This window comes from Simochromis diagramma, unplaced genomic scaffold (assembly GCF_900408965.1).
Source record: "Simochromis diagramma unplaced genomic scaffold, fSimDia1.1 OVJJ01000359.1, whole genome shotgun sequence".
In the NCBI taxonomy this organism is placed as follows: Eukaryota; Metazoa; Chordata; class Actinopteri; order Cichliformes; family Cichlidae; genus Simochromis; species Simochromis diagramma.
In genome coordinates this window covers 92,814-115,682 of record NW_024386747.1, presented here as the reverse complement: position 1 = coordinate 115,682, position 22,869 = coordinate 92,814, and the positions used below count along the sequence as shown (strand labels likewise).

Here is a 22,869-nt window from a genome sequence, read left to right as displayed (position 1 = left end):
AAAAACTGCCGTGAACGTTATAGTGTGTAAATTCAAAAACTGTAAAGAGAGAATGGTGCAATGAAAACAGAATAAGATAAGATGAACTTTATTGAGTAGAATATAGGCAGTAAGAGTTTTGTAATTAACTCTAAATTGTGTTTGCCAAAGACAATACAGTAAATTAACCCAGTTCTATGGTCTATCAGTGATGGTCTTTGGGGCATCCTTTTTTTTTTAACTGGTATTCAGTGTGTATATATATATATATATATGTATTTATATATATGTGTATATATATACATATATATGTGTGTGTGTATATATGCACAGGAGGCAATGATCAATTTAAAAATTTAACATTTATTTAAATTTCCGTCTTTTATGCTAACAATAATGCCAACAGTGTTCTCTTCACTTGTCCCACAACTCTGACAGTTTTGGTCCTCTACTCTCCTCACAATTGGCTGATTTCCATCTGAGCTGCTACTGTCAACTGCATTAAACTGATTTTACATTGCCTTGTTATTGTAATCTTTATCTGAGTTTTGGACTCCAAACATTCACACCTGCTTTTAGTAACCAGAGCTCACAAGAGTGTAAGGCGTGTAGTTCAATAAAGTGATCGATATGTTCACTAGCTGATTTCAATAAACCGGTAACTTATCAAATCCATATTTTATAGGAAGTACGTTACTGATAAAAGTGGTAACCAATAAAAATTTTAATTTCCTGTTATAAAAAATAATACTGCTGTGAACTCGGTTTTCTAACACCAGGTGTGAACATCTACAGTCTTTAAGCACTGGTAAAGATCTAAAAATAAAAGCATTCAATAACGTAACATTAAACACTAAATTAGTTTGTGAAGGATTAAAAAAAAACAACAACATGCAATAGAATAATATTAAACACAAAGTGAACCCGTCTTCCTTCATTAAATAGGTTCTTTTAGATGTTAAGGAGGAATTGACTTAACCAGGCTGGCGGAGAATGAAGACAACCGGACACCTGCGGCAGATGGGGAATCAGTGAACTTTTATTGTGACAGAGACAACCTCTCAACACAGCTCACATCAGGAGATTCCGAAGATTTGCTGTGAGGATGGGTATATATTCTCTAAAACTTACAGGAGGGGGGAAAGTGCTGCACTAGCAGAAAAACAACTCCATAAAAGGAAATCGGCCTTGGGTGTTCTAGCCTCTTCGCTTGCAGATATCTTGCACCTGCAGGATGAGGCGATCGCTTCTTATCGCTCTCAAGGCCAAAGTCGTGAGCACATTTTTATTACACAGTTGCACAGTAACTTTAAAGCTGAACAATGTTTAAAGCTGAATAATGTTTAATCAGATTATATTTTCTTCAAATCCCCCTTTTGACCCATCTTAAAATGGGTCAACACACACAAAAATAAGTAACATTCAAAGGAACACAGAGACGTGTCGAAGCCTGGCTCGAAAAACTCCTCGGGTCTTATCATTTGTCTTTATCTGTCATTGCAGATGAGGAGAAAAGAGTCCAGGCACCACCCTGCCCAGGGGTCGGCTGCAAGCAGTCTCGGTTCCAGACGAAAGCAGTAACAGCTGTCCTGCACACAAGGATACAACGAGTCAGTGCAACCAGGGTAGTGACACAAAATTAACAGTTCATGTAACCCAGCAACCAAAAAGTATAAGTAATGATAAAAATGTGGAGAGTACAGAGTATACTATAATAATGAGAGATATAAACGTGAAAATGTGAAAGAATAAATCAACAGTAAAATAAACCCAGAACGGTAACTGCTAAGGACATTCAAAAGTGAATATGGTAAAACGTGAGGAAGGGGTGTGGAAAAAAACAATTTATATCCAGTGGTGGGAGTACACATTCGCTCAGGCTTAAGTCCGGAGACCCTGAGAACATCGCTTAACCCTCACAACCCGACCAGACACAGTTCAACCAGATATATCCTTCAAGAGGAAGTGGGTGAGGGAAACAATTAATAACAAGGCTAATACAAAAGACCACAGAGAAACAACCATTCTAGAAGCATTTAAACAAGAGAAAGACGATAATGTTCGTCACCATCACGATCAGAGTTTTCATCATCCGTTGGCGAGGAGGTGGGATTATCATCTTTAACTACAGAGCTTGGAGCTGCACCAACGCTAGGACATATTTCCATTTGCCAATACAGGGCGGTGCGATCAGTCCAAGGGGCAAGTATAAATTGTTGACAGGAGGTCAAGGCCAGATCTTTTAGGGTGAAAATTAAGCCTGAAAGATCCGGTTTTTTTTGCTATTCTGAGCATATTTTGGTTTCTCCAGTGCAAAGCCTGACCCCTAGAGTGCTTGGACCAATCGAGGTCCGTTTCTGACACTAAACTGGACCACTTCCACTGATGCCAACCTCCCAGGGTTATATACCACACTGAGGAGGAGAGATGTACTGCAAGGTTAAAAAGATCTCCCCCTTGGTCTTTGGTGACGGGAGTGACTGGAAAGCTAGCGAAATCTATTTCGACTACCCAACTTTTATTGTTGGGGACACAGAGAGTAATCATTCTAGTCGTACTTGGGGTACAGGAGGTAACCGTGGCTCGTTTCTTTCTAAATGGATCGGGCGTGGGCAAAACTGGAGAGGAAGTGGTGGGCAAGACCCTAGGGGCTACATTTGTCAGATTGGGACTGTCAGAAGGGGGCGAAGCTTTTGCACTTGAGGGTGTCAGAAGTTTCGGGGGCCCTTCACAGATCAGGATTATGCCAATGGGAATGAGACCCAGGGCCAGGAAGCAAACAAAGACGCAACATCTTTGCCTGCCTGTCATTTCAGGGGGAAAGGGCCAAGACATGTTTACTTAGCTTGTATGTCTTCTAATAGAAGATGATGGGGCACAGAAAGGTGGTCCAGTTCCCCCCACCTCGCCAAGGGCGTGTTCTAGGAGTTAAAGAGCAACAAAAAGTATCAGTGACACAACTTTAAATGAGCTTTCAGCGATTAAAACTATTGCAATGTAAAATGTAAATCTTAAAAACTCAAGCCAATATAAAAGCAAAATCATAAAAGATGTTAAAAATAGAAAAATAAAAATGTTTAGTTCAGTATGAAGAACACCCCCTTTTGTAACCAGCCGGCTTGTAGGTTGAGTTTTGGCTCCCTCAAGTGGTTGGTGATGCTGTTGCAGCTCCTTCTGACAGGTCCTTCTGCACCTCTCTCAAGGTTCTTCCTGGTTCGGTGGCAGCAGCGCACTGTGTGTAATGAAACCAGGTGTCACCTTTCCCTTCGAGCCTGACAGCGTGGGAGGTCCGCTCTGTTATGCGGTAAGGGCCTGTCCAGCGAGGCTCAGCCCACTTTCTCTTTGTGACTTTCAGGAGGACGTAGTCCATTCCAGGTGCAGCCGCCTCTTTCTGCTCTTGCTGGTTTCTTTCAGCGACCTGTGAGGAATACTGGGCAACAAAACTGCGGAGCATGTTATAATATGTCCTCGGATCGAGGTCTGAATCAGCTTCATCCGACATTAACAGGCGAGAGGAGGGGCCAGGAAAAGGCCTGCCATGCTCCAACTCAAATGGAGTGTAACCAGAGGTTTGATTTACTGAGCATCTTATGGACATTAATGCAAGAGGCAATGCCTTAACCCAATCTAATTTGGTCTGTGCACAGATTTTAGCCAATTTAGTTTTTAGAGTTTGATTCATCCTTTCCACTTTCCCCTGGGATTGGGGGTGGTAAACTGAGCCAAACTTATGTTTCAAACCTAATGCGGCTTCAACCCTCTGCAGATCGTGGTTCCTGAAATGTGAACCATTGTCCGACCTTATGACCTCGGGAAACCCATGCTGTGGTATATAATGATTAATCAGACACTTCACCACAGTTCCACTGTTTTCACTTGCTGTCGGCCAGGCTTCTGGCCAACCTGAAAATGCATCCACAGCCACCAGCAGGTACCTGTAACCACCCACTCTGTCCACCATGTCTGTGTAATCAATGATTATTTCTTTTCCTGGACAAAGTGGGATGGGGAAGTACCCTGCTATTGGCTTGAAGGCGGGCTTGATTCCAAATTGGTTGCACTCTTTACAGGTTTTAACCATGTATTTTGTCATGTCTTTTAGATAAGGGTGCCACCAGGCGGCTAAGTTCCTCATCATTTGTGCAGGTCCCACATGCCCCACTCCATGTGCCTCTTCCATGGCTGTCTGTCTGACCCCTGGCGGTAGAATGGGCCTTCCATCTGGGCCACGCCAAACATCTGTGTTTGTGGCCCCTCTTGTTACCCATAATGATTTTTCCTGGGGGCTGGCTTTGTCCTGTAACTCTCTGATTGTGGCTAGGCCTAGTTGTATGGGTGGTCTTTCTGGAGGGGGTGTGGCTTCTGGGTCCATTACCATAATCAGGGAGGGTAAGTAACCAGCTGTCTGCTTAGCTACTAAGTCGGCCTGTTTGTTACCTAATGCCACTAAGTCCAATCCGGCACTGTGTCCTTTGCATTTTACCACTGCCACCTTAACAGGTAACAACAGTGCTTCCGCTAATTCCCTCATTTCTGTCTCATGTTTAATAGGCTTTCCGCTGGCTGTCAAAAAACCAGCTCTTAGCCACTGCTTGAGCTCCACATGCACTGCTCCCACAGCATAAGCTGAATCACTGTATATATTCACTTTCTGTCCCTTTCCCATCCTTAAGGCTTCAATCACCGCTCTCAGTTCAGCTCTCTGTGCAGACTGTTGTCCTGTCAACTGCTCTGCTTTCACTGTTTTCCATCTCATGTCTGTCTGTTCCACTATTGCCCATGCAGCTTTCAACATTCCACTTTCAGTTCTGAAACAACATCCATCTGTGAACCAATCTTTTTCTGCGTCCATTAGAGGTTCTGCCTGCAAATCTGGCCTGATTTTCTCCTGTACCTGCACAACTTCTTCACACATATGTGGTTCCCCTGATCCCATGTGATCAGCCATGTTTATGCCTTCATGTGAGTAGGTGATGTGTGGTGCTTCCAAAATGGTACTGAGGCGTCTCTGCCTGAGTGAAGTGAGTGTGAAGGCCTGTGAGGAGACGTAGGCCACCACACTGTGTGATGTCAAAATTTTTAGTGGGTGGTTCATCACTATGTGTGCTGTTTTCTGAATGATTTTTGCAAGTCCAGAAACGTGTTGTGTGCACGGTGGGTGGCGTTTTTCAGTGTTGTCAAGCATTACACTTACATATGTCAACACTTTTCTCTCTCCCCCTTTTTTCTGGAACAGGATACCATTGATATGGGTTCCAGTTCCAGAAACATCAAGATGAAAAGGCAAGGTGTAATCTGGCACAGCAAGGTCAGAGGCGACAGAAAGCTGTTGTTTTAACTTTATAAACGCCTGTTCTGCTTCTATAGTCCATGAGAGGGGAGCAGAGAGGTTTCTCATGCCTTGTTCATTTACCAAAACGCGCAGAGGGGAAGTAAGGCCAACATAGTCTGGGACATAGGTCCTGCTGTAACCAGTCAGGCCCAAAAATGACAACATGTCTTTTACAGTTAGAGGTTTTGGATGGTGCAAAATGGAGTTCCTGTGTTCTGGGGACAAGGAAATACCGGACTGTGAGACCATGCGGCCTAGAAAAGAAACCTGTTTTCTTGCAATCTGTAGTTTGTTTTTGCTCACTTTAAAACCTGTGTTGGCCAGGTGGTGAAGTACCACTCTGGTGGCCTCCAAACAGATGTCAGCCGTGGGGGCAGACAGCAAAAGGTCATCCACATATTGTATTAACATACAGTCAGATGGTAGTGGGCAGGTTTGTAAAAGTTCTTTCAAACACTGATTAAACAGTCCTGGGGAGAGGGCAAATCCCTGTGGTAAGCGAGTGTAACGCCATTGTCGGCCTCTAAATGTAAATGAGAAAATGTCACGCAGTGACTCACGAAGTGGGAGGCAGAAAAAGGCATTAGCCAAGTCAATGCAGGTGAACCAGGCATGAGATGGTGGGAGGTTGGCCAAGGCAACATAAGGATTATGCACAGGCAAAGTAGAAGTGCCAAGTAAGGCATTAATCCTTCTCAAATCATGTGCCATTCTGAACTTCCCCGTGCCTTTTTTCTCAACGGGTAGGATGGGCGTGTTCCACTTAGAGCAGGAGGGCTCCAAGACACCGGCAGTGACCAAACCAGAAATTGTTTCTGCAATCCCAGCCTCAGCCTCCGGTCTGTGTGGGTACTGAGGCTGCCACAAGGGGGTAGTAGATGACAGTTGAAAAGAGACTGGCCCCACATCAACTAAACCTACATCTGTGGGTCCAAGTGACCACAAACAATCTGGAAGAGAGTCCAGTAAAGCCGCAGCATCACAGTGGTCTGTGTGTTCTCTTCCATGTGACCTGCTGACCACTTCATGTTGCAGTGTTGAGGAATTAAAGCAATCATTTAAAATTTGGTATGTCTTGGTAGATGGAGAAAACAAAACCTGTGGGAGTTTTGTAGGTGTCCAGTCAGTGGCCGCAAGGGAACGTTTAACCATTCCACCCAGCTCCTTAGCCTGGTGTCCAGGATGTAAGGCCAGTGACACATGGGGAGCTGCCTCATCAGACATCATGTACCACTGTAATTGATCTGTTGTAAAAGTAACCGCTGCTGCCACCCCCTCAGGTGCCGCAAAAATGCACGACATGTTCAGAGACCAAGCCCGCCCCTCACACTGCTTTTGGAACATGTGCTGGTACCAGGTGGTGTCATGCCTGTCATAAAACAGTTGTAACATGAGGTGGGTCAGGGGGAGGGACATAAGGATGTAGGAGTGAGAGCCACGGCCGCCATTGCTGAAAAGCAGTCCAAATTCCTGGTTCAGCAGGTGTTTCAACTTCCAATAATGCCCAGTAGATGTCAGCAGAGTCCGCCAAACAGGAGGAGGGTTGCAGCAGAAACTGACCGCCTCCCTCTGGCCCATCAGAGCAGGGAAGTACAACCCCAGTAGGGAGAGTCACAGTTAGGCCTTGTGAAGAGCAGAGTATTGTGGCTCCTAATTTAATCAACAAGTCTCTTCCCAGTAAATTCACAGGCGCCTGTTTTGAACAAACATAGCTGTGTAACAAGGTCTGATCTCCAACCGTTGTGGGGAGGGGCACGGTGTAAGGCAGAGTTTTAGGTTCCCCAGATATGCCCACCACTGTAATCACTCTGTCAGTAAGTCTTTCACGAGCAACATCCTTAATGGTGGAGTACGTAGCTCCAGTGTCCACTAAAAGCTGCTTCTCCTTCTATCTACAGTTATGGACAGCATAGGGTCCGCCGTTGTCCCTTCACCGTCCTGGGCAGTCTGTGGGGTGTCCTATAGCTGGGGACCACCCTCGTAGTACTCCCACCCCATCACAGGCATCTGTGGGGCCGGGGGCACTCCAACTACAGCACCACGAGGTCCACCTCTGTGGCCAGGATGCTGATAGGGCCCACCACGGGCTCCCCTGCCTCTTCCAGCAGCCGGGTTCAAAGGGCACGCTTTAGCCCAGTGTCCAGGTTGTCCACACCGGAAACAAACATACATCTGGCCTCCCCTACCACCTCCCATCTGACCCCTTCCCCTGAAACCACCTCTGTTTCCTCCAAATGGGGAACCTCTCTGCCCATAAGGGGCCGGGGAGTGATAAGCACCATACTGGGGGGGCTGTGGATCAGTTGGCCATGGGTTCGGATACAAATCAGGGGCAACTGGACCAGGAGGGGGAGCTGCAGCAGCCACAAGCTGCTTTTTAGGCTTGTCACCTTTTCCACCCAGGTCGTTTTTAGCTTTCTGCAGCTGAACCTTCAACAGTTGCAACTGTAAATCTTCGACGCTCTCCGCTTTATCATCAGACTTAATCTGCACTTTGTTAAGATTAAAAATCAAATGTTTCTTCCAGATTGCAAAGTCACAGTCCTGCAAATCAGGATTATCCTCCATTTTCTGGCTTACTGACTCCGGAATGCCCCTCAGCACCGCCTTTCTAAACCACATGCTCTGTGAACAAGTCCTACTGGGGTGATGACCTGTATGGTTCACCCAGTCTTCAACAGCCTGATTTAAATAATGGGTGGGATTTTGCTTTCCCTCCCATTTAAATTTCTGTAAGGTGCCTTGATTTTTGGGTGGGAATTGTTTGCGCAGGGCCGGTCCAATAAACCTCAAGGCCTGCATTAGTGGCACCTCGTTCTCATGCATGGTAGTACCTGCATTTTGTTCCAGGTCCGCTGCCTGAGATCGGGATGTGCACCTAGTTATAATAGCTCTAAAATCTCCCAGTGCGAGGTCCTGTCCAGCTGTGTATTTATCCAAACCAGCCAACCAGGCATTCCCTCCCTCCATTATGTCAGGGAGTTTGTCCACTAGGGCCTGGACATCTCCGAATGAATAAGGTTGATACACTGGTCTACGTTGCGCTTTAGTCTGGACCAGGGGAAATATGCCTGGAGGCTGAGGCACAGGGCCCTTAGATCTAGTCTGATATCCTAAACTGGGAGGGGTAGAGGGGGGTGTATTGTTAAGGTCACTGAGTTCATCATCAGTATCCTCAGTTTCCTCCCCGCCTGGTGGGGTAGCAGTGTCAGCAAAAATGTGGGCTAAACTCATCTGTGTTTCCGGATCCTGACTGCCCACCAAAGACATGGTAACTGTGACATTTGGTGAAGTGCCAGGCTCAGTTTTTGCAGTAGCAGTCAGATCTCCTTTAACAGCGACAGGAGTGCTGGCAAAGGGGTTGGACCGGGAAAGAGGGGCTGACGCAACATGATTATTCACCTGGACCACTGACCTATGTTCATTTAAGCAGCTGCGTAATGCTGCTTCTTGATCAGTTAATTGTTGTTCAGTGGGTTCCTGTCTGTTCATTCGAACCGCAAATGGTGCGCTCGCAGGGGGGTCAGTTAGGCCCTCAGATCCGGTTCCAAAACAATGGGACATAGAAGAGGGGGCTCTACTACTAGCTGAGGATGTCGCCGACAGAGAGGAGCTTCCTGGGCAAAAATGCTTAGTATCTAGGGGAGTTGGAGCTACGGGCGGTTCTTCTCCAATAGTCATTATTCCACCAGAGATATTAAGTACCGGATATATGCCTGCTGAGGGAGGAGTTGAGGCAGAATAGGGAGGTGGCTGAGACCTATTTTTCTTCATGTGTGGTTTTGCAGTTTCCCATAAACACACCCAGTGATTAAATTTAGCTTTGCGGCCTGCGTGCTTATCTGCTTCCTTTCTGTGTCTCACCCCGCTCATCACACCTGCTCCTGCTGCTGCTGAGTTGGCTTCTTCCTCTTTCTCTTTTGCCTGCATAGCCTTATTCTGCCAAATTATTCCCCAGTTACCACTACTCCCCTCGTTCTTTCCCTTTTCTTTCATTAACCTTTCAGCTGTTTTCCTCAATAACTCTTTCTGCTTTTTTGCTTCTTTAGGCTGGTGTGTGGAGTTGATGACTGTCTCAACACATGTTAATTGTTCTCCCAATGTGCTAAGAATAACACCGGGACCCCAACCATCATCATTAGTTTCTCTATCTAATTCTCCATCCATTTTACTGTCAATGGAGGAGTGTTCTTTTATTGATTTTAAAGGAGAATTTGGGCCAGCTGGGTGTCTGCCTCTGTTAGGCACTAACAGCTGGGGCGCTGCTTTAAAGGTGAGTCAGCACTGAAATATCCCTTCAGGTGTTACCAAGCTTCTACCAAACCGGAGTCTGGCGGGTAACCTTGCCTAGAGCTTCCTGATAGGGGTGCTAGTTGGTTGTCACCTTGTTCACACGTCTCATTCACACTTCACACATTACCTGCAGTCACTCATTACCCTCCTTATGTATTTAATAAATGTGTAAAAAAAAAAAAAAAAATTCTATGTGTGGTGTATTATTTTAACCAAAAGAGGAACCTAGTTCCTTTAATTGTGTAATCTGTGAACAACGGAGAACCAAACTGTCCTGCCCAGTGTTCCACAGCAAGCATTCAGCGTGTATTTATGTGTGTCAAATATCAAACAGAACATCAAAACATTTAAAACACTAAAATCATCGGGGTTTTAAGAAGAGATCCGTTTTCTCCTATTGATCAAAGGGACCCCTCCTTTGGACTCCAACCAGTACTTTTCCTTTTTAAGTTTTAGAGGATCTTTTCTAATAAAGTCCTCTGGGCCTTCCTAACCCTTCTGTAGTTTAGAGAATATTACTAAAAAATATTCTCAAGGCCTTTAACCTTTTAATTGTTTAGAAAGGCGTTACTAATAAACCCTTTCAAGGTCCCAGACCTGCACTGAGGTATGTATCCGACACCGGAGAGCAACCCGTCGGCTGCAACCGTGGTCAGACCTCAGTTCACTCTTATCTTTATTCACTTATTCACTTATTTCTTATTCACTTATCTCTTATTCACTTGTCTGATTCTCAACAAGCCTTAAGTAAGCCAGACAATTTTGGTTATGAATTACTAGGAGTTTGGACACTAAGTATTTTTATAATGTTCAATATAGCAGAAATAAAAGGTCTGCTTACCTTGTTTTTGTGTGCACACAACTTTTGTCCAAACTCCGTTCACTCAGACCACGGCCGAAGTCCTCCCATCCGTTCCAGTTGACCTGGAGCGGATCCTGTTCGTGACGCCAATTGAAGGATTAAAAAAAAACAACAACATGCAATAGAATAATATTAAACACAAAGTGAACCCGTCTTCCTTCATTAAATAGGTTCTTTTAGATGTTAAGGAGGAATTGACTTAACCAGGCTGGCGGAGAATGAAGACAACCGGACACCTGCGGCAGATGGGGAATCAGTGAACTTTTATTGTGACAGAGACAACCTCTCAACACAGCTCACATCAGGAGATTCCGAAGATTTGCTGTGAGGATGGGTATATATTCTCTAAAACTTACAGGAGGGGGGAAAGTGCTGCACTAGCAGAAAAACAACTCCATAAAAGGAAATCGGCCTTGGGTGTTCTAGCCTCTTCGCTTGCAGATATCTTGCACCTGCAGGATGAGGCGATCGCTTCTTATCGCTCTCAAGGCCAAAGTCGTGAGCACATTTTTATTACACAGTTGCACAGTAACTTTAAAGCTGAACAATGTTTAAAGCTGAATAATGTTTAATCAGATTATATTTTCTTCATTTGATGGTGTTGACTGCAGCAGCTCAATGTTAATCAGCTGATGGTGATGGAAGCAGATGAGCGTTTTTCATCATGGTTGTTAGTGATGTGTTGGTCAAAACGAAATGGCTCTTAGCGCGACTCTTTGAAGTGAATGACACAACGTGTTTTTTTCTCTCACTCTCTCTCTCTCTCTCTCGCACGTTTTTTCCGCTTCACTCCGCACGCGAGCCTTGTGCTTTGCACTGGGAAGAGGGAGAGGGGCGGTAGTTACACTCGCAGTAGCACAGTAACAGATCAGGAGGGAGAGAGAGAGAAAGAGAGCCAGGGACAACAATGTCACATTAGAAAGGTATAGTAATCATCCACAACTATTTTCAATTGCGGATGATAAAGGATTCAGAAAGTTTATTCATGCAGGCCCATATGACAGAGAATATGCATCTTCTTTTTGTTTTCATATTTTACTTTATATTTGTGTTGTGGTTTGCAGTGTTTTGTGTTGTTTCACTTTAAATTTGTTTAAAAGGAAAAATCTGAAAATTTAAATAGTTAAAAGTTGAAATGTAAATAGTTGTTTTTTGTATTATATGATTTATTTATTACATTTTATGTGGAGTGAATAAATAAAAGTATATTTATGGTGCCCGCTAGAGACAAAGCACGTACAAACCCCAAAACACGTAAAAACTCCATAGCACGTACAAACTCCAAAGCACGTACAAAACACAACAGAAGTGCTCCAGGATGCTAGGCACAGTGCTGAGCTTTTGTTACCTAGTGACTACACAAGCCAGGAAGTACCAACGACTGGATTTGGTGTGTGGTAATAACAGGTAAATGAACAATTTTTGGAATTTTTTATGAATATATATGAGTGCTTGTGTATAAATACACAAACAATACACATATGATTTCAATTGTGTAAATTAAGTGATCTAGATAGCTCTGTTTTGGAAGTTCAGTTAATGCTAGAAATGGGTTTTGGAGTTTGTACATGCTTTGTCTCTAGGGGCCACCATATATATTTATATACAAACATATATAAATAAAACCACGCTTCTTTTTTTTACATTAGTAATTCCTTTTGTGCATAATTTTATATTGTTGTTAATAATAAATTAATTAAAGCAACAAAACAAGCTGAAGAGCCGGTTGGGAGCCGAAAGAGCCGGCTTTCTAAAAAGAGATGAAAATCCCATCACTAGTTGTGTAATATGCTGGTATTGATATGATCAAAAATGAACTGAGTTGTTTCGTATTCTATAGAAATTGTACATCTAATTAATAACAAGGTTTTCTGCTGATGTTATTAATTAAAAATTTATTGTTTTATTTTTAAGCAACAACTTTTTAGCATGCAATCTGTCCATGCTGTACAGGACAGATTTGTAAACTGTGCATACAAAAATAGACTATTTTACAAAATTGCTCTTTCAACAGATTTTTTTTGTTGTAGGTGCACTGTCACAACTAGAAATGTTGGGGGAAGTCCTCAAAATTGAAGGCACAACAGGAAAATACATGGAAATAACAATTTTCCTTTAAGCATATCAGTAAAGGTCGATCCGGATACTTGATAACTGTTGGTATAGGTATGACATGAATTTGAATCTCCATTATCACAGGTTTTAATTGGGAGGCAACATGCAGATATACAGGAGGACTATAAACAGCAATTCCTATTGCATACAACTGTTTTAGAAAATATCAACAACACTGTTAATTTATCACTTGCTGGTCTATAGACTTTACAGTGTGGATGGATGGAAAATCCATCTGGCTACACTCTGGCTGAATTGGTGCTACAAACAACTCTGCACTCGGCTTTCCAGGCTGTGTGTGGATTTATACTTACACATCCAAATTTTGACCCTATTTTTCTTCTTTTCAGCTGATTGGTCAATTTCATGTCAATCACCAATAAAACAATCCAATCAGAGAACATCTCCAGAAGCTGATTCTGTTCATCTGGACGTAGCATTTTCAGTGGGAGAAAAATGCTGCAGATGAACAGAATCAACTTTTGGAGATTTACTTACCTGGATGATTGAGCATGCATCAAGACAATCAGAGATAGGTTTGGCTGTTGGAGGGCTGCATTACGGAGCTTCAGGTCCTGGAAGAATAAATTCCCTTTTATATACCAGACCGACCAGCATTTTTCTTCATTAGCACGAAGGAAAACAGTCTGTGCGTGTCAGAGTTCAGTGGTTTTTGTGTCACAGGGCTTATAATATGTGTAAGAATCTGGCCAGGGACCATCACATCACACTGCTATCATATTTTTCTGTTGCTATCATGTTTCTGTTCTGAGATGTTATTACTTTTATGACAGATGTAACGAGAAATCTTCCAGAAAGTAAAATTTTTTATTCTAATCAAATATTTGATTCTGATAACAGATAAAGATTTTTTTTTACTTTTGTTCTGCTATTTCATAGTTTATACAAATTTTGGCCAATTCCTATTTATTTTAACCCTTTAGCCCCCAAAAAGTCGCCAGCGACAGGTTTTTCCAAACCTGAGCTCTGCCGGAGGCCCAACACGCCTGGACTTTTAGAAGAAAAGAGATGTCCGAAAATAAACCAAAGGGTCAAATACTTGATTTTGTTCAGTGTTTTAGAGTTATTAATTTGAATTGACTAATTTAAATATTTTATTCGTGTACATTTTGATTGCCTTTAGTAAAAATGGCAAAATTTCAATTTCTTTTTTTTTTCTGTTATTAATCCTTGATTACATTCATATAGTATACAGTAGAGGAAAAAACCTACAAGACCTACCAGTTATACTGCGTAACATTATTGGGGATAAAGGGTTAAGGAACCGCAATTAATTTTTTTAGTTTAGCTTGTGTTTACTACCATTTTTTTTTTTTTTATCACCACACAGTAAACATTAAGTAATATGTAAAGCGTCCATTTATCCTCCATTCCGGTCCATTAACTTAAGCTTAGGCTGCTGCCCCTCGACCCAATCCGGTACTAAGTAGAGAGGCCCAGACTTCGCTCTTTCCAGGCACTTGGCCCAGCTCTTCCGGGGGAATCCCAAGGCATTCCCAGGCCAGCCAAAAAACATAGTCCCTCCAGCATGTCCTGGGTGTTCTGGGTCTCTTCCTGGTGGGACGTGCCCGAAACACCTCACCAGGGAGGCATCCTAACCAGATGCCAGTATCTAATCTGTCCTTTTTGTATGTTCCCCTCAGGTTGCCATGGTAGCAGATACAGGGGAAACAAGTGTAGACGATGCCACAAGAAGGATGATGAAATTCCTCATATCACCTGAGCTGGCTGTGGAGTACAACATGCTTGGTCGACATGGGGAAAAAAAGTTCAGAGATTTGCGTCTTTTTAATGTTGTGTATGGTAAGTTAGTTTCACTTGAGACATTTGAACTTTAGAAAACTAAACTTTTTTAATAAAGTGTTTGAAAGTGTAACTGAGATTGGTTATCATGCAATTTGTATATATTTTTTGAGGCAATAAAGTGAAATAAACATTGTTCTTTGCAAGTCATCACCAAATGAAGTAAGCTAAGATTAACTTTACTTTGGCTTGCCCATTTTTCTTCTTCTTCATTTGCAGAGGCACTGAAGAATTATTTAACATCAAAAGTCAACTTGCAAGAAGCAGAGAAGGCTCTGTCCAAGTGGTTCACTGGAGCTAAAGACAGAGGAGGACCGAGGGCTGCAAGGGTACAAAATAGACTTACGGCTCTGTAAAAAACCAAAAAAAGAAACCCTGCTGATTCAAGATAAGCTTTTCAGTTTTCCATCTGACTTTTTCCCCATGTTGCTACAGTTCCAAATATCTAAGGAATTTTTCTGTAGTTTGACATTTCTAGTTTTTAAACGTTTACGCACTTTGGAATACAGTGTTGTTTGACAAAATAAATGTGAAAAATGTTGTTTTGTGTACCTTCGTGATTTTTGAAGTGGTTTTATTTACAAACTAGATTTTGTTTGCGGTCAGCTTTAATATATTTGGTGTCTTTGTGTCACAGAACCCGTATTAGCCGTCTGAAAAACTGATTTTGTGACTGTTTTACTACATGGGGCCCACTCAGTGCCAGAACTTAGTCAATTCAAACTAGAAGTAAGATGCAAATACAGAACCCACTGCTAATGCCATTCCAACTTTTTAGCTCATGTTTTCCTCATGTTGTACCCACTAAGAACTTGAAAAATGGGGCCTAGGTGGGTTTCAATGTACTTTGCCCAGTTGGGATCCATTTAGTTCCCAGATTTTACCAATATAACACCGAGATGGGCTTATAAAATGGGGCCATTATGGAACCCGCGGACAATCCCACTTAAAACCCACTTTGTAGCCTATGTGGTACCCACATGGTACCCACAAAAACTTGAAAGATGGGGCCCGGGTGGGTTTCTGTGTACTTTGCCCAGTTGGGATCCATTTAGTTCCCAGATTTTACCAATATAACACCGAGATGGGCTTATAAAATGGGGCCATTATGGAACCCGCGGACAATCCCACTTAAAACCCACTTTGTAGCCTATGTGGTACCCACATGGTACCCACAAAAACTTGAAAGATGGGGCCCGGGTGGGTTTCTCTGTACTTTTCCCAGTTGGGGCGTTTTAGTTCCCAGTTTTTCCTAACATAACACCTATATGTGCATTTAATATGGGGCCATTACGGAACCCGCGGACAATCCCATATGGGGCCCATTTTTCAGCCCATTTCCAAACCATATGGGCCCCACATATAAATGTTGGCTGGGTACTGCCTTTAAAGCAGCAGCTGATGACTAAATTGTCATCAGTGGAAATATGTCTTTACATAAGTCTATTTGTCTTTCTCTGCATTACGTTAAAGTGAATAGTTTTGGGATCCTCAACTTTATATTAATGTTACAGTTACAGTTCTTAAAGTTACAGCAAGAACACAAAGTCGCATGACTGCTATTTCTTTTCTCGTTTTCAGGCTTGTTTTCAGGCACTATCAGGCTCTGAAACACAGTGGTTTGTTCTCCCATGTCGCAGTCATCTGTGTTGGAACTCTGCATGCAGCACAGAAAGGAGCGAAAAAAGTCGACCTACAAATGAGAAAAATCGACTTATGCAACATGGTCTCTTGGATAGTTTGGCTGTTTCCTCTATGAAAACTTGAGTGATCATGTGGTCTACAATTGGCTGATTTAAGTCCAAGGCTTGCAGAACTGATTCTGCATCTTCAAACTCTTTGCAGAAGGCTTTGAAAATCATCTTGTGGCATTTTTGGATGTTTTTTAAGGGAATTTCCTCACATTTATCCTTGACTTTAGCCCAGATTGTATTGGTAAGTTTCTTGTAGATGGTTTCAATTTTTTCCCCACTGATGATTTCGCCTGATTTTCTTACCACTCACTTAACCAGTTTTTCCATACAGATTTCGAACCAAATTCTGTGTACATTTCTGTTTTCTTCCTCATCTATTAGGATTCCCGGATCACTCCTACCTGCTTGATTGGTCATTGTTTTTCAATATGCGTCTCTTTGCTCTGTCTTAGTTAAAGATAGCTTTGAAAATTGTTTAGTGATACAGAGAGAGGGGGTATATTTAAGAACTCTGTCCTTGTCAACGACTTAGTTTCGCTACAATTACTTTGGAAATCCGTTTTCAGAAAGCTTTCAGAAAGGGAAGATCGCGGTCTGTACATTTAACGCACGACAACTAAAAATGCAAAATGCAAGGTCTCGCTGTTTCACCCCTATTTATGGACTCGAGTGGAGGTCACGTGCTGCAAGATCAAAGGCACGTACTGTGACATCAAAGCAGAAAGGAACTGAGCTGTGTGACGTCATGCCGCGAGCGTTCACCTACATGCACGTGCACACAAGTGAGCGATCACTAATAAATCACAGACGCATCAACAGTGTTTTAGCTTCAGCGCCGGCGTTGAAGTCGGTGTTGTCAAACTTTCAATCGTACCTGCAGCCAGTTCTTTGAAGCTCTCAAATGGGTTGATTGGCGGCTGTTTTCCACCATCATCGCAGAGCATTCCTCCAGCAGGTCCAACGCCTGATTCAACAAAACCCGCGACTCCGGCAGCTGTGCTCCGAAGCAGTTTGCTAATGTGATGCTAACTAGCTAATGTGATGGCTAACTAGCTAATGTGATGCTAACTAGCTAATGTGATGGCTAACTAGCTAAAGAATCCTAACAATATGAGGTACTTAAAAAACAAAGGGGACGAAGAAGGAGGAGGAGTGGAGACAGCAATCTGACTGATTGGTTCATCTGAGGCTCTCAGTGGTTCCCTGTCTCAGCGAGATTCACAACACTTCTTGCAACAAACTCCCGTAACCATGGTTACAGGAGGACGCTGTTTGTGGCAGTCATTATCATAGTATAACGTCACAAAGAGACGTTAATAAATATTAATTCATGCAATTTACACACATTTTTTATTTTACTATTGAGGTGTATAATGGTTTAATATGGCACGACACTGTTGGGTCTGTGTTTCCACAAACCCCGCTAATTCTAGAGACTTATTCATCATGAAGAAAACAAGACAGTCGATCGATCCATTACTTGCGCAAGGGAGGCCTCGTCTGTGTCCAGCACGACAATGACCCCGATGATGGCCTCCTCTCGCTGCCTTTTATTGACAAACTTCAAACAATAGTTTACAAAACACCTCCCCTTGCAACCCCCTTTGGTTACAAAGACAAGGCACTGTATGTAAATGTATATGTGTGAACTTCTGTAAGAGTGTGTGTGTGTGTGTGTGTGTGTGTGTGTGTGTGTGTGTGTGTGAGAGAGAGAGAGAGAGAGAGAGAGAGACCTCCTGCTGACCAAAGGGTCATAAATCCAGGAAGCTTACATCAAAAGAAACAGATCTTTCAGATAGGATGTATCTACAATAAAACCTCCCCCAGCACAGAGTGGCTGGAGAGGTGATCAGGATCAAAGGGATAGCTTTGATCCTACTGCTTGAACTAAGACTGTACAAATTTAAGAAACACAATGGCAACATTCAACAATTAGACTTAACAGACACCCTCGCTGATGTTGATGCCTAGGAATCTGAAGCAGCTGACTCTGTCCACCTCTGCTACTGCTGCTCTCCTGTAACCCACGATGAGCTCCTTGGTTTTGCTGATGTTAAGCACCAGGTTGTTGTCACGGCACCGTGATGTCACGCCTCTCACCTCTGTCCTGCATGACGTCTCACCTCCATCAGAAATGCAGTCAATGAGGAGATTAGACTTTACTGATCGACGGCAGGAAAATTTGTGCGTTACCTCAGCTCAGGTAGAGATAGCAGAAGAAAATCCAAAAATAGAAATAAAATATAAACAACTACAAAATAAATAAGATAATACACTATATACAACAGTAGCATACACAGTATGTGACTATGGATAGAGTGTTGTGGAAATGCAAGTCTCAGATCAACATAGCCCTGCCCTCCAGCACTATCCACAGCAACCCCTCAACAGCAACATTGTACCCATCAGGTAAAACATCGGCTGTATGTACAACAGTAGCATACACAAAATGTTGAAGAACGTTGAATTCACTGAAGGTTTTAAAAATAATGCTGTAATCAGTTTAGTTACAGTTGCAGTGTTGTCTTCTGCCACAGCAGCAGACGACAACACTGGTTGAGTAAGTGGGAGTGGGTGTTTTCAGACACAGAAGAACAATTTCAGATTAATCAAATGAAAATTTATACAATCAGCTTTCCAAATGTGAATATGTTTCAGTTGTCTGTGAGTAGGAACTCAACTGTAATAAACTATAAGTTTAGTTAACTATAAAAATAGTATGCTTGTTTGCAAAACGTGATGTGTTTCTGCATCTTGACAGAGTTTCTCTTAGTTTGTGGTCGAGAGTCCTCCAAATGTAAGCATCAAACCAGGGGCCCATTCTTCGTATGTCACTTACTACATCCAAGATCAAATGACACATCCAAGACCAAACCATCGCGCTAACCGTGAGCTCGCTAATCCGGTTCCCCGAACACACCTGCTGTTGACGATCAGTACAGCTGGATGAAGTAATGTGAGATCACTGGGTGTCGTAAAAGGGGCTATGCATCGATAGTAGAAACATTGATCGGCAACCCTCTGATTGGTCGGCGAAAATGTCGAAGGAGCGTGCTCGGTATTTTTCGGCAGCAGAGCAAGAACTCTTGAGTGAGGGATTTCAGGAGTTTCGGAGTTTAATCAGAACGCAAGGGAACACTGCAAGGCTGCAAAAGCAAGGAGAGAGGGCTGGCAGAAAGTTGCTGACAAATTAAACTCGTAAGTAATTTAATAATAACAATAATAATGGATTGGATTTATATAGCGCTTTTCAAGGCACCCAAAGCGCTTTACAATGCCACTATTCAGTCACTCTCACATTCACACACTGGTGGAGGCAGCTACGGTTGTAACCACAGCTGCCCTGGGGCAGACTGACAGAAGCCAGGCTGCCATATCGCGCCATCGGCCCCTCTGGCCAACACCAGTAGGCGGTAGGGTAAATTTATTATATTACACTATATTATCCAATATTATATTACATTATATTATAATATGTTATATCCCCTTTCACATTAGAGCCACAACAGGACCCACTAGAACATGGGAACAAGTAAAAGTGAAATATAAGAATATTCTACAGAATGGTAATATTTATCACGTATATTGCTTTTCGTCTCTTGGAAAAGAGACCCTGAAATAATCTGTTTGTTTGTTCATAACAGCAACCAAGAAAAGGGCAGAGCGAAAAAAGACAGGTGGTGGTCCTGCACCCCCTCATCAATAAGTTGGTTAAGTAAATAATACCCTCACGGAAATATCGATATCTCTCTATGAGCACACTGTCGCGCTGAGCTAAAGGATCCTGTCTATCCCGCAATATACGCTGAATTCTGAGGACTCTCCTTATCAATCTTGCACCTTCCGCAATGGGTGGCTCGCGGTATACGGACAGGACATGGCTGCGACAGACTTCCCAAATCCACCTTCGCTTTTTATAGCCGTGGTCTCCCATCTTGATTACACGAAGTAATTTACAATTACTACTCTGAAATATGAATTACATCTGTAATAATCACATACATGTAATAGAATGATTAATGGTACATTTCCCTTTTTTAGGAAATGACCTGTATGTATCTGTGTGAAATCAATAAATGGATCAAGTGCTGCATTATCTTTAGTTACATTGGTGTTATTTATTTATGCTGAAACAGTGCTGGAATATCGCTGTTGCTTTCATATACATGAAGCGGACATACCTGCGTGGCCGCGATCTAATCCTGTTTACATAAAGTAAACCTGCTCGCGAAATCGTCAACAATCTAATCCAGCTAACTTACTTAGCGAGGTACGAAGAACGGGCCCCAGAGCTAGAATTTGGCTGCCTTAATAATAATGGATTGGATTTATATAGCGCTTTTCAAGGCACCCAAAGCGCTTTACAATACCACTATTCATTCACTCTCACACACTGGTGGAGGCAGCTACAGTTTGTCGCCACAGCTGCCCTGGGGACTGACAGAGGCGAGGCTGCCATATCGCGCCATCCGGCCCCTCTGGCCAACACCAGTAGGCAAGTAGGGTAAAGTGTCTTGCCCAAGGACACAACGACCAGGACAGAGAGCCCAGGGATCGAGCTGGCGACCTTCCGGTTACAGATGGAGGAGTGTCCTGCTGGAAAGGGATCCAGATTTACAAGACACACACAGCATGTAGAGGGAACAGTCAGGAGAGCCTAGAAGAGAGTCAGCCTGAGGAGTAGGGAGCAGAAAGCCTGAGTTTCTGATCTCAAATTACAAATCATCACAGAGAGATTTCAAAAGAGCATACGGGGAAGAAAAGGGCAATCAGGTCTCAGTTTATGAAGGACAGTGGAATAATTTGCTTTTTAATCTCATGAACTTTATCATTCTGCACTGGACTTTGTAATCGGCAGTAAGACAACAGCCTAAATAAAGATTCACCTTGTTACATCTCCCACTCGTTTTCAATTGTGCAAAAACTGCGTTCAGCCATTACAAAATACTTAAAAGACTTGGTTGCTACAATTTTTCAACAATTCATGATGAACATTCATGCCACAACAACTCAGCGGACAGACGGTTTAATGCTTTTCGTTGCAGTTGATTACAATCGGGACATGGGAACAGAATCAGAGACACTGATTAGATACAATGTAGCTTGCTTCAACACAATGCTCAGGCCTCTGGAACCAGTTTCCAGATAGGGTCTGTGCAGCGGGGACTGGTTTGTGGCGCAGCTGCAGGGGAGGCTGACAGACTGCAGCTCCACAGTTCATCACGCCTCCCCTGCATAAGACGTGTCGGGACCTGAGGTTGTTGTTGCGTGTGGGGTTGCAGCTGAAAGCAACCGAGTATTGTACGAACGAGCAACTGGATAAAGAACTGTTAGAAAGAGCGAACTATGTGGTCGTGTAGGGGATTCGCTTGTCACAGTCTGAGACTTTCCACACTCGCCACAGCTGAGTGGTCTAACTCCAGCATGGATGAGCGGATGTGTTTTTAAGTGACTAATTTGATTAAAAGACTTCCCACACTGATCACAGCTAAAGGGTCTGTCCCACTGTAACTTGTTGCGTCTTTTTGGCTGCTTCATGGTGGTAATTTTCTTCCACAGGGATAAACTGTGTGGTTTATCTCGGTTTACGGGGGCTGAGTGACTTCTGTTGGTGTCATCAGAGCACCGAGGTACAGGGGTTACACCCCTTTGCTCCTGTAGTGACAAAACCATGAGTTACAGAACAAGAGGACACTAAGATTAATTTATTATAACATGGGAACATGCATGCAATATAGTATAAATAATAAAAACCAAGCTTAATAATTTAAAAAAGCTTGAAAGTCAGTATTGGTATGACTGCTTTTAATATGTTCTGCTTAAAAGACGACACTACACTTAAAAAATTCTGTGTTAGCAAAAGGTTTTGGTTTTAACATTACAATGTAAGATTTGATATACATGCATCTGTAGTTACATGCACCTCTAGTTACATGTTACTCTAGTTACATGCATCTGTAGTTACATGCACCTCTAGTTACATGTTACTCTAGTTACATGCATCTGTAGTACATGCACCTCTAGTTACATGTTACTCTAGTTACATGCACTGTAGTTACATGCACTCTAGTTACATGTTACTCAGTTACATGCATCTGTAGTTACATGCACCTCTAGTTACATGTCCTAGTACATGCATCTGTAGTTACATGCACGTCTAGTTGAAGAACAGTTTAAATACACTTTCAAAGACTTTTTTTAAATCCTTTTTAAAGAACGGATTTATTCATGGCTCATTGAAATGTTTTTCTGCTTCTTTGTCAGACTCATTCTGACTGCCAATCACCTGTGACACCAAACCACACCTTATTTTTCCATTATTACTGATAAAAACAATATAAATAAGTGATTCGTGTTGATTCAATGTTTTTTGTCTGATATGTGGTTTTGTATTTGACTGATGTCATTTAACTGCACCGTACATTGGTCAAGTATGTAATAATAAACATACAATAAACAAAGAGGGATCAAATTAAACCTCACTGACTAGGAAGCACACAGTGTTTGTCATTTATATAAACTTTACTCTGAAATAATTTAGCATTTTTTTCAAGTCCCAGTGTTTCCTGATCCTTGGAGCACTCCTGGTTATTGCTATGGTGGAGGTGGCCAATGTCTGGAGACAAATCGTTGTTCTGGGGAGCTGCTTTCTCCAGTTACTTTACACAGAATGAAAGCATGAGAACGACCCTGATGGAAAACAGAAACAGCATCCAGGAAGTGAAATAAAGATTAAGCTGGGGGCGACCGTGGTCAGGGGGTTGGAAGCG

General features: G+C 42.7%; 2 protein-coding genes and 1 long non-coding RNA gene across 3 annotated transcripts in view; 1 reads left to right on the top strand and 2 right to left on the bottom strand.

Moving 5' to 3' along the window:
• The window catches only part of LOC120725229 (kinesin-like protein KIF1B), a 113,543-nt gene that overhangs the window by 5,277 nt on the left and 85,397 nt on the right, over positions 1-22,869 (bottom strand). The gene's annotated exons all lie outside the window — the stretch shown is intronic.
• LOC120725639 lies at positions 1,064-2,961 on the top strand. The gene is made up of 2 exons (XR_005694171.1): positions 1,064-2,085; positions 2,206-2,961. It is a non-coding gene; the product is annotated as an uncharacterized LOC120725639 (long non-coding RNA).
• LOC120725091 lies at positions 2,779-5,837 on the bottom strand. Its single transcript, XM_040017793.1, has 2 exons — positions 5,808-5,837; positions 2,779-5,526 (listed from the first exon to the last, which is right to left on the bottom strand). Exon 2 carries the CDS (start codon positions 5,474-5,476, stop codon positions 3,122-3,124), a length of 2,355 nt encoding a protein of 784 aa, XP_039873727.1. The 5' UTR covers positions 5,477-5,526; positions 5,808-5,837; the 3' UTR covers positions 2,779-3,121.